At 38.1% G+C, this 12,703-nt stretch overlaps 1 protein-coding gene across 1 annotated transcript; it reads right to left on the bottom strand.

Moving 5' to 3' along the window:
* Positions 8,554-9,879, bottom strand: LOC109232362 (proteinase inhibitor I-B-like). The gene is made up of 3 exons (XM_019398102.1): positions 9,755-9,879; positions 9,490-9,615; positions 8,554-8,889 (listed from the first exon to the last, which is right to left on the bottom strand). The coding sequence occupies exons 1-3, from the start codon at positions 9,813-9,815 to the stop codon at positions 8,693-8,695; spliced, it is 384 nt and encodes a 127-aa protein (XP_019253647.1). The 5' UTR covers positions 9,816-9,879; the 3' UTR covers positions 8,554-8,692.

Below are 12,703 nucleotides of genomic sequence, written 5' to 3'. Positions count from 1 at the left end.
TCAGCAGTCAGGCGCCCACCTGGAGAGCACGGGAATACAATTCAAGTTCAGCAGTCAGGAGCCCACCTGGAGAGCACGGGAATACAGTTCAAGTTCAGCAGTCAGGCGTCCACATGGAGAAAGGGAAAGCATCTCAAAATACAGTTCAAGTTCACCAATCAGGCGTCCGCCTGGAGAAAAGGAAAGCATCTCAAATACAGTTCAAGTTCAGCAATCAGGCGTCCACTTGGAGAAAAGGAAAGCATCTCAAATACAGTTCAAGTTCAGCAGTCAGGCATCCACCTGGAGAAAAGGAAAACATCTCAAAGTACAATTCGAGTTCGGCAATCAGGCGTCCCCCTGGAGAAAGGGAAAACATCTCAGATTACAAGTCAAGTCGGTAACAAAGGAATTTCACTGGGAGAATACAAGTCAGCATGGCAACAAGAGCTGGAGGATCAAGTTTGAAGATATAGATAGGTTTTTGTAATTCATAGATCATAGTTTAGTCTAGCTTCTTTTTATTTTGTCATGGTGTAATACGTGGTTCAGTAAGCAGTAGCAGCAGCATCAGCGACAGTGAAATCACGGCTTCATGGTAGTCCCAGCTACCAGACATTCCGAACTACACTAACCTGATTCCTTTATAGCCAAGGATATGTTGGCAACCTCGGAAGCAGGGTGCGGTCAAATCTTTCAAAAATGCTTCCTACGGAGTATTCAAACGGGCAAAAATCGCTCGTATGCGCTCACTTTATCTTTGCACGAAAACTCTTCGTGTTTCCGAGCAAAGAGGGGCAGCTGTGAGCACGTGATTTTTTTCCTATATGAATTACTCCCACAAACTCAAGGAAATAGGTTTCTTTTCATTATTTTGCATTTTTGTGGTTTTCGTGGCATTTCTTGCTAATTGTTTGTATTTTGTCTGTGCATTTTAATTAATGAAAAATACAAAATATATGTGCATTTGCATTTAGGGTCTTGTTTTATATTTTTAGGTTAATTATTTAATCAATTGTGGCAAAATATGAAAGAAAATAACAAAAATAGTTTATTTTGTATTTTTGGCCTTTTAATTTTTGAATTTTATAGTTTTCTTTTAATTTAGGACTTAGTTAAGTTTGGAGAATGCAATTAGTTATTAATTTTGTTTTAGAGTTAAATCAAGTTTTTATTTTTGTATTTAACAAAATCTGAAAAAAAAAGGAGGTGTGACAATGGGTGTGTGAAGAATCTTTTCATGTTTCCTAGTTGGGAGCAAAGTAAATTTCATGTTGCAGTATGAGTTCAGACTCAGGAAGATTAAGAGACTGCGTAATGCTTATGACGGTGGGAGACATGCATAAATGTTAGTTTGAGACGAAGCAGGTGGGTTATCTCCTACGGAGTGTTCTGAAGTTTGTGTGATCCTTATGTTGTTTGTTGGAAGATCTCTTTTACAAGTGAAAAATATGTGTTGGAATTTAAATTTGGGTCGCTTAAGGGAGTGTGTTAAACTGTTACGAGAGTGAATACGAGATTTGCAGAAGATTTAAAGTACTAGATGGTCTGTGTTTCACGATCTTATGAAGGATTGAGTTTAATCTCACTATGGTACTATGGCAGCAATAAAGTATACGCGTTATGAGTTATCGTGTGTGTTTTGATCTATGGCTTCGAGCCAAGTGGGGGAGTCTACTATTGATTAGTTGGTTGCACGATTATGTGCTATGTTGGTTCTAGTTTGAGGCGGACGGGTGAATCAGTTATGGCTTACGGAGATTGAGACCGATGGTGGCTCGAGTGAAGGAAATTATTTACAAAGGTTATATTATGCTTCATAGGTGTATGAGAATCACAGAATGTCTTGAGCGGCTATTGGTAAAGGGGGGTACGGTGCATAGAATAGGAAGTTGCTTGGTTGCATTAAGGTAAGGTTACACTCTGCGGTGTTAGAGTGCTAATTAGGCACAAGTTGTTCGGTTCGTTTGATCAGGCTAATTGCAGTTTGAGTAGAGTGAATGACTCTCGAGAATGGTTCTAATGTGTTCATGGTTTTACATGTGATAATGGGAGATTTTTCAAGTTGTATTTTTGGCTAGAAACTGAGGTTTGCATTGGAGGGTGTCATGACTTGTGGCATTTCTATATCAACTATGGGATTCTATTTATCAGCATCAGGAAGGTGAAGGTAACAGATTTAGATTCGCAGGAAGTCTCTTCAGAGTATATTATTTCAAATGTGGTGCTTTTGGGGACGTTTAAGAGAGTATTCAGCGGCTTATGAGCCTTAGACGGTGTGGTTTTATGCTTGGGTATCATGTGGTGAGTCTGGGTTGAGGAATTTTGGTGTTATGGCAAGGAGAAGTATCAATTTGAAGGTAATTTAGAAGGAACTAGGATCAATAGGATAGCTTGGTAGTAGACCGGATCGTCATGGTAATGATATGATTAGTTCTTTGGATGATTACGAGGTAATGGTTTTCGGCAGGTGTTTCGCGGCAATCCTCTTGGGTTTTTAGTGGCCTGCGTAGCTCGGTTGAGATAGAAGGATTCAGTCCTGACGATTTAGTTTTGTGCAAATGGAATTCGGAGAGTTCTTGATGGTTTCTACCATGGTTAGAGATTTATATTTCCTACTGGCATGAGGAAAATAGGATGTATAATGATCTTCTCCTACATGGGACCGAATAGAAAAGTTCTTGACTGGTTGAGTAAGTAGTTTCTTGTACCTCGGAGTGGGTTGCGAAGTTCTCATAATTATCATTTGGTGGTATAGTATATGCAGTATGTTGTGTGGGGTTGAGATTTGCAGGTGTAAGGTCACGGTTCAGTTTTGAAAGAAAGGTCATAAATTCTTAGGCAGCATGGACAGCTTCAGGTGACTAGATAAATGAGATCACTGATTGGTATGGCATGATGAGGGTATACATTTCAGAAAGGGCGATGTGTTTGAGTTATGGATGCTTTATTGGTATTACGGCACTATCTTGTCTGATCGTATTCGAGTTTGCTTGGTGGCACAGAAGAATTATAGGTGTACCTCTCATGGGATGATTGAGTATTAGAGGTGTGTTGTATATTCGAGCGGCGAAATTGGGATCAGATATGTTAATCCGTGTGCCTTATGTACTTGGAGACTGAAAGTTCTCATAAACAGGTTAGCTCGTGTTTGTGGACGGTAAAGATGTAAGCAAGTCAGTCAGATGATAGTATGTGCTATGATTCATTCATTGTAAACCTTCGGAGGGTTATTTATTTGTGGGTGACTAGAGTTGATGTGTGGTTCATTGGTAGACCCATATGGATGTGTGTTCTGCATTGAGACGGCTTTGTTGACTTCGAGTTGCTATTGGTGAGGGATGTGTTGATTCAGTTGTTATTGAACTATTAGTAATCAGGGGGATCTATGAGTTATCTTTCTGTGTTGCGAGACGTTAGGATTTGTTGGTTATACGCATATGTGGTGCGGTGTTATTGGGGCCTCTTAGTGGAATTCGAGCGGGAAGAGTACTGGGTATTGCTCGGTGGATGGTGTATCGGTTATGTCCTTTCGAGTTGTGTGGTATTAGGTAATTTCTTCTCGATGGTTATGATGATTTCTTTGGTTTTAGACATCATATTACGCACGCTTGTCGACTTTGAGCATAGTGACTTAAGATGTTTCATGTGAACCAGTGTTTTGATGAGGTCGCGCATCGGAGCGAAGCTATGTGGAGGTATGATCCTGCGGGTTAGATTCGTGTGTTCTGTTTCTATGATGTGTGACAGGTTCTCAGCATTGTGTGTGGTGGTACTGGTGAGCTTGCGGTACAACTCTTTCATCTGAGTCATTTTCATGATTTGAGTATATTTGAACTGTTGCTTATTGGTGCGCGGATTGCACAAGTCGTGGATTTAGTCTGTATTGATGTGTCATGTCACCAGAGTAGTTGTGTTGGATTAGATGAGATCGTTGGGATCTTTAATGAATGCAAACTGATTCGATGTCAGCATGTTGGAAGGATAATATCGAGGTTCGGCTCAGAAATTTGCTATGGTCTTTGCCAAAGGAGAAGTGGCTTCATGAATGGTTGATCTGAGAAGTGGGTATGCCTTACTGCGTGTTTCGTTTATCATTGGCAGCATATGAAAGTGTTGGAATGAGACTTTAGTTGATAAGAGGTTTTCTATCGATATTCGGTTGTTGTGTACTGTGATTAGAAGTTATCGCTACAAGTGTTTAAGTTATGTGGTATATCATGTAATTGCACCTGAGGTTGCAGGTATGGGTCATTACAGTTGTTCGGGCTTATTTAGAGTATAGATGTGAGATCTTGATCTTGTGGATGATTTCGGAAGTGGAAATGTGGTCCTAGGGTTTATGGGCTAGGTTGGATGGTGAAATTTCAGTTACATTGCGTTATCAGACCTATATGAGATAGGGTGATGTGGGATCACCCCCGGGTATGTGCATGGTAAGGTTATTCAGCGATTGGTTGGCTTTTGGAACAACTCTGGGCACGTTCGAGGACGAACGTATGTTTAACTAGGGGAGGATGTAACGACCCGACCGGTCGTTTTGAGCTTTTGCACTTCACTCGCCAGTTCTCAGGCATGACTTGCCCTGTGTGATGTATTATGACATATAAATCGTCGGTTTTGGTTTTCAAGGTAATTAGAATGAAATTAGAAGAACAGTTCTCAATTCAAAGCTTAAAATTTGAAAGGTTTGACCAAGTTTTGACTTGTTAGTAAATGACCTCGGATTGGAATTTTTATGATTTGGTTAGCTCCGTTAGGTGATTTGGGACTTAGGAGCATGATCGGAATGCATTTTGGAAGTCCGTGGAAGGTTTAGGCTTGAATTGGCGAAATTGAGATTTTGGCGTTTTCCGGTTGATAGGTGATATTTTGATATAGGGGTCGGATTGGAATTCCAAAAGTTGCAGTAGCTCCGTTTTATCATTTGTGACGTCTGTGCAAAATTTTAGGTCATTCGGACGAGGTTTGGTATACTTTTTGATCGAAAGCGGAATTTGGAAGTTCTTGGAATTCATAGGCTTGAATCTGACGCGATTTTGGTATTTTGATGTTGTTTTGAGTGTTCCGAAGGTTGCAACAAGTTCGAAAGAGGTTATGGGATACGTTGGCATGTTTGGTTATGGTCCCGAGGGGCTCGGGCACGTTTCGGATTGATTCCGGGCTATTTTTCCTTCATGTTTCACTGTTGTATTCTGCTTGTATCTGGTGCCTCAGTCCTTCATCGCGTTCGCGAGGCACGTGTCGCGAACGCGTAGTGTGTTCTTATGGCAGCAGCATATTGCTCTTCGCGATCGTGAAGTATGTCCCGCGTTCGCATAGTGTAAGGGGAGGACCTCTTCGCATTCGCATATGGTATATCGCGTTCTCATAGAGTTGAGCTAGGAGCTGGGCTGGAGGACCTTTTTTCATCGCGTTCGCGAGTATTGGGCCGCGTTCGCCTAGTTCAGTATCAAGTTTGTATCGCGTTCGCGAGGCTGGTGCCGCGAACGCATAGAGCATTTTTGTGATGGCTGGTGTTTTGTTCATCGCGAACACGATGGTTATCCCGCGTTCGCGAATAAGGTTTTTAAAGCCTGGGCAGAATGTTTAAATAGCCCTTGTCCGTGATTTTAGGGCTAACTTTCACCATTTTTGGGCAATTTTGGAGCTTTTTGAGAGGATTTGAAGAGGGATTCAAGATATAACACCTGGAGGTAAGATTTTTGAACTCAATACTCGATCCTATGTTGATTCTTACTTGTTTAATCATGAAATATGTGGAAATTAAAGCCTAAAAATGGGGAATTAGGGCTTGAATTTGGAAAGTGTAAATTGGAATTTGAGTGGGTAATTGAGGTTCGATTTTGATGTTCTTGGTATGTGCAGACTCGTGAGAGGATGAGGATTGTATTGATGTGACTTTTATCGGATTTCCAGACGTGGGCCCAGGGGCCGGGTTTGAAAAATTTCGGGATTTTTTATGTAAATTGGATATTTTTGAGTGGGCTTTGTTCCCTTAGCGTATTTTAATGGTTATGTACTGATTGTGGCTAGATTTGGAGCATCCGAAGGTCGATTCATGGGGGCAAAGGCATCGCGAGCAAGAGTTTGGACCGGATCGAGGCAAGTAATGATTGTAAATGTTGTCCTGAGGGTATGAAACCCCGGATTTCACATCGTTGTGCTACTTTGAGGTGACGCACACGCTAGATGACGAGCGTGGAGTCGTGCACCGTTGGGGATTGTGAGTTGGTCCGTCCCGTACGACTGTTAAGTCGCGTATTTGATTTGACATCTTGTGATATTCCATATTTTAGAGATTGATATTATATCTTGGGCTGTATGCCATGTGTGGGGCCTTGTGCCGACCTGTTGAGACCCTTAGGGGCATTTTCACTATTTTTCCTCATTCTATTTGTTTTGAAAGCATATCCTCGGTCATGTTTTACCTGTTTATTGTTTAATCTAGTTTTATCACTTTACTTCTTGAAATGTAAAAACTGTTTGGGCTGAGTTCCCTATGTTACTGATGGTCCGAGTGATTGTGAAGTTGATGACTGAGATGAGGTTGATGACTGAGATACACCGAGGGTCTGATTGTGAGGATAAGGGCTGAGAGAGAGAGAGGCCGAGGGCCTGGTTGTGAGGATTATATATTTATGGATCGGGCTGCACGCCGCAGCGATATATATATACAACAACAACAAACCCAGTTTGATCCCAACAAGTGGAGTTTGGGGAGGGTAGTCTGTACGCAGACCTTACCCCTACCTAATTCAGGTAGACAGGTTATTTCCAATAGATCCTCGGCTCAGGAAGGGCAAGAAGAAGAAGAGGAAAGCAAGGGAGGAAGAAAGATGGAAGATAAAAGAAAAAAAAAGGGAGAGATAAAGGATAAGTGGCACCAAATAATAGCAACAGGGAATAAAATACCTGATAAGGATATACATATATATATATATATACGTGTGTGTGTGTGTATATGGATCGGGCTGCACGCCGTAGCGATATGTTGGATCGGGCTGCACGCCGCAGCAATATAGCGCTTGGGCTGTAGGAGCCCCTCCGGAGTCTGCACACCCTCAGTGAGCGCAGTCGACTATACTTATGGATCGGGCTGCACGCTACAGCGATATATGGATCGGGTGCACGCCGCAGCGGTTACTATATGGTACCTAGTGGGTGTGAGTGTTGAGTGTGAGCGCTGACCGGTAAGTGTTGAGTCATGAGTGACTGAGAGGCTTGCCCGAGGGGCTATAGATATACATGTACATGGGTGATGCTTGCCTGAGGGGCCTGTCTATGAACTTACTATTTTTCACTCCACCTTAAAGTGAGCTTCTATCGGAAATGTTGATTTAAATACTGCTTTCACTCATCTTTTGACCGAGCCTCTATTGAAAATGGTGAACAAATGCTTTAAACAACTTTCATTTAAACCGAAGTTTTTAAGTTATGAAATGGTTATAAATTTCTGTTTTGCCGAGGGGCCGTGTACGAACTATGCTTTGCCCGAGGGACTGATAACGATTTTCATCGCTTTCACTACTCATATATATTTCATTAAACCTATATTGAAAAGGTTAGAAAGATATTTTCTAAAGGATTTTACTGAAGTTGGAAGTTTAACGAAATGATTTGAATGGTATCCTTTTATTTGGGAACATGTTGTAATCATTGTTGTTCTATGACGTGGTTTATGTGATTTCTTACTGCTCAGTCTTTATTTACTCTTATTACTTACTGGGTTGGAGTACTCACATTACTCTCTGCACCTTGTGTGCAGATTTAGGTATTTCTGAGCTTGGTGGCAGTTTCATTGGAGTTAGCAAGGTAGCTGCCTGGCGATCGCGGCTCTGCTTTTTCCCTCTTTATTCTTCCTTATGTATTCTTGTGACTTTTCCGACCATTTTGGTCTTGATGTGGTTAGACAGTTGTAGTAGATGCTCATGACTAGTGACACCCCGATGTCGAGCTTGTATGTTATTTTCGCACTGTTCAATTAGACTTATATTATGAAACATTTATTTTATTAAAGGCTTAAAAATGACTCTTAATGATTAAAGGGTTAATATGGGTGTTGTGTTAGCTGGTATTGTCTTTACGAGAGGCGCCATCACGATCAGGTTTGAGTTTAGAGTCGTGACATAAATTCCTTAAGGACAGAGAATCACTCTATCAAAAGTCAGTTTATCAATCCCACGAATCTATACAATTTTTTTGCTAACAGGATTTTGATGCCCAACTCAGGCTTTCAGAGATTGAGCAATGGATCACATCATTCGAAGGCAAAAAGTTCCTACAAGCGTGAGCGTAATCCCTTTGGTCTTTAGGTTTAGAGTGTTTCTGCCTTTTCTCGTTAGTCGTTTCATTCCTTGTTGTTGTAGAGATGTGGCAATGATACACAACGTCCAATTATATGATCATTTCGTTTAAAAACTTAAATGGTTAAGAAAAAGATGCATTTTATTTATTTAATAATGTCTTCAACCTTCCATAATAGTAGAAAAAGAAAATCAAAATTGAAAAAGATACGTTGAGGTACAACATATATAAAAGAGAATGAAGCAAGATAATTATAATATACAACACTAAATGAATAAGCCACACTTATTTTGTTTATTATATTGAAATAGTAGAGTACATAAAGAGTACACTATAGAACACCAGTACTCTATTTATTAATTGTTGGAGCAGCTTATTCTAAATCTTCCATAAAACTACTAATTAATTAACCCATTGTGGGAGTAGTTTGAACAATGAGATTCCAGTTAACAACCACAAAAACTCGACCACAAACATAATTACCTGGTTTAACCGGCATATCAGGGAACAAAAAATGAACTTCGGCTATGGGATTTTCCTTCTCAATTATTTTCTTTGCAGTCTCCGCTGGCTTTCCCACAAGTTCAGGCCATGATTGCTTTCCTATAATTAAAAATATAATGAGACAAAATTAAAAATTATATATAGTACATGATATTATTATACTTACAAAAATACTATTAGGCATAAATTATAAGTATGTAAACATCATGGAACTTTAAGATTTCTATGGAATAACACAAAGGTCTTTAACATTATTTTAGATTCTCCCACCCCTACAAAAATAACATAAACTACTCTTTTCCCTAGCTCGTGTTTTATTTTAAAATATTATTAAGAGAGTTTACGTTGTACTAACGGCCGTATAAAAATATTTAAACAAGCAATTTACTTCTAAGATAATTACAAGTAAATCTCTATAATAAACATTAATTATTAGTAACCTATGGTAACTAACTTGCTATCAAATGTTAAAACTATATTAATACGAAATTCCTTACGTATAACTTTGAAAAAATAAAATATCTTTGAAACTCGGGGGATGGTATTATTTGTGTTTGCATAATATTGAAATGAGATGAATTTAAATAGTTTAACATGAAATATGAGAATTTATATAACCTATACCAGATTATTTTGGACGAAAAAATAGTTATTGTTGTTATTAGAAACTATAAGAAGACGAAAGAGTAGAGAGCAAACCTGGGCAAAGAGTAGAGATATCATCAAGTGTTTTCACTTGGTTTTCTTTTGCCATTGGAAATCGCAAGACTTCTATTTCATCACTTACTTCGAATACCAGATCTCGTGCCGTAAGAGGTTGAAAAACTATAATTGAAATAAATAACTCACAAAAATAATTACTTATTTGAAAGATAATATAGGTAATAAGTTCTGTTATTGAATATTTGAAATAAATATTTAAATAAAAATAAGTAGAAATGTGCATGAGAAAAGGCTAACTTACGTGATGCAACAAGCAAGAAAGCAACCACATGAGATAACTTGAACATAGTCTTCCCTTCCATTGCCTTTGCTTTGAAAAATACAAAGAAAAGAAATTCAAATTGTATTGTGTTAAAACTCACTGATTCCACAGGATATTTATAGTGAGTTAGTACCTCATTTACGTGAGTTATTTATTCTTTCAACCACCACTGTAAAGGGGCTGAGGCAAGAAATCTAGTTACGGGTTAGGTCGAACTCAGTAACTTTTACTCAAACAATGTATTTGATATTAAAATACATTAATTATGTACCAATATTTAATGTAGAACCCAGTTATTATTAACACTTGAAGTCCTCATTCTAAGTAGGCATTTGGACATAAAAATTTTAATTTTTGAAAGAATGTAGTATTTGTAATTAAGCTGAAAAACAACATTAGGAATTTATAATTATGTTTGGACATGCATTTCAGTTGAAAAACTGTTGCAGTTTTGTGAGTTGAGAGAAAAGAATTCTGAAAATTTTGAATAAGTGGTCAAAACCACTGTTTAGTTTTTGAAAAACTCATTTTCGAAAAATCTCCAAAAACTTGCTAAATTTCATGGACAAACATATTTTTGAAAAAAAAATCTGGAAAAAGGGAAAAAAAAAATCTACAGACAAACCGCAGACGGGTCCTAAAATTCAAAACCCATAAGGCTGAAATCCTAGTTGCACTTCTACACCCTTTTTTATTGTTTGTAAATACACGTTTTTATCAAGCCACCGTACATTTTTTTTGTTGGTTGGTAAATACACGTTTTTATCATTAGCTATTTAAAGGTTTTGGCCACCACACATTATTGTACCATAAAGATATATACACAGCATTAGAAAATAAAGAAAAAGACGGAAGGAAAAATAAAACTTACTTTTAACTATATAGAAAAATAAAAAAGGGATATATACTACCAAAAGTAAAACGTTTTTATTCATCAATTATTTTGTCCTTATAAAAAACACATTACAAATGTGGTTTTGTATACTTGATACTATCAAGTTGATAGCGATAGCTCCTTATATGCCCTTCAATTATTGAGTTGCGTTTGTATCCAACTATATTTTTGATAATATAGGATATTTTATTAGTGATATCTTACGTGAGAAGTGTAAAAACTGACCGATAATTTCAATTTATTTTTTTGCTAAACCAGAGAACATTTATAACTTTGTGCCAATGGCACAAAGTTATAAGCCGTTTGGTTGAAAGAAAAAAAAAGTATGGTTGTATATACTAGCTTGTATTGATTTTCCTTTTGTTTGCGTATAATAGGCTTCAATATTTCCTTTTGCTAGTGGGTATATATACTAGCCCCGAATGTAATTGATAGTGAAGCTAAAAATTCATATTACAATGGTATTCAGAAAAATACTAGAGCGTCACACGTTAGATTTGAATTATGATCCAAAGTAATTTTTGAATCTCCTTTATAACTAAATTATTTTTTCTCTTATGTTAAGGGGATTTAACAGTTCACACATAACAAAAGTTTCATTTTTACCTTACTTTCACAATACAATTTGTTTTACCGTATCATGATATGATACTCGACTTGTTCTAGTTACATAATCTTTCTAGCCTATGGATTGAACTTGTGCTTGTTTTGAATTTGATTTTGTAATAAATGCTCTAATATATATGCACAACTAACTACGAACCTGCTTAGTTTTCTATATTGTTGTGAAAGTTATTGCGTGTGTTTTTAGATTTGTTGTTTTTCCTAATTGAGTAGAGCCGATATTCCATACAAGTCGTGTATGCAAATTAATACCAAGTACCGACGGAAATTATGAGATCACATGTGATGATTCGGTAGGTCATTTCCAGTTTAATTCCTCAATTTCGTATTTTGAAATCTCGATTAGCTCCGTTTTAGCCGTCCTCGATTTGCGTGCGCACTCCGCGTCTTTTTCCGGAAGGTTTTTATGTGAAAAATTGATAAAAATGTGATACCATGCTTTAAAATTCATTTGATTTGGCTTCGATCAACGTTTCGAGCAAATGGACCCGGATCATTTTTTTGACGGTCCCGATGTGTCCGTATCATTATTTGAGACTTGGGCGTATGCCCGAAATCTGTGATGACCCGATAGGCCATCCAGAGTTTTAAACCTTAATTCTGTATTTTAAAACCTCAAAAGCTCCTTTTTTGCCTTCCTCGATTTGCGTGTGCGGTCTGTGTCTTTCACCGAAAGGCTTTTATGTAAAACATTGATTAAAATGTAAATTTGTGCCTTAAAAATTTATTTGAGGTGACTTCGGAATGTTTTGATTAAACGGACTCGGATCTGTGTTTTGACGGTCCCGATGGGTCTGTATCGTGATTTGGGACTTGGGTGTATGCACAGAATCGAATTCGGAGGTCCCTAACTTGAGTTATCATATTTTGTCGAAAATTTGAAGTTTAAAGGTTTAAAGAATTTAAAGACTTGACCAAAGTTTGACATTATTACTACCAGGTCTAGATTTTGGTTCCAGAGCTTAGTATAGGTTCATTACTGTATTTATGACTTGTTTGCAAAATTTGGTGCAAAACAAAAATAGTTTGACTTGATTCGGACGTCCGCTTGTTAGAATAGAAATTCTTATGTTTCATTGAAAATTTCATTTGATTTGGTGTCTGTTTCGTAGTTCTAGGTGTTATTTTGGTGTTTTGATTACGCGAGCGCGTTCGTATGAGGTTTTTGGACTTGTGTGCATATTTGGTTTGGAGCCCCGAGGGCTCAGGTGAGTTTCAGATAGGCTACAGAGTGAATTTTGAACTTAAAGCAATGCTGATGCATCAGGTCTGCAGACTTCACAATTGCGAGGTTCGGCTCGCAAATGCGAGCCTCGCATTTGCGAAGAAACATTCCCATTTGTGAGCATAGGTTGGGGGTTGGTTTCTCGCATTTGTGAGTACTTTGCCGCAATTGCAAAAGAGGCAAG

The sequence above is a fragment of the Nicotiana attenuata genome, chromosome 9 (assembly GCF_001879085.1).
Source record: "Nicotiana attenuata strain UT chromosome 9, NIATTr2, whole genome shotgun sequence".
NCBI lineage: Eukaryota > Viridiplantae > Streptophyta > Magnoliopsida > Solanales > Solanaceae > Nicotiana > Nicotiana attenuata.
Note: the sequence above shows the minus strand (reverse complement) of the source record. Positions and strands in the feature narration are given on the sequence as shown.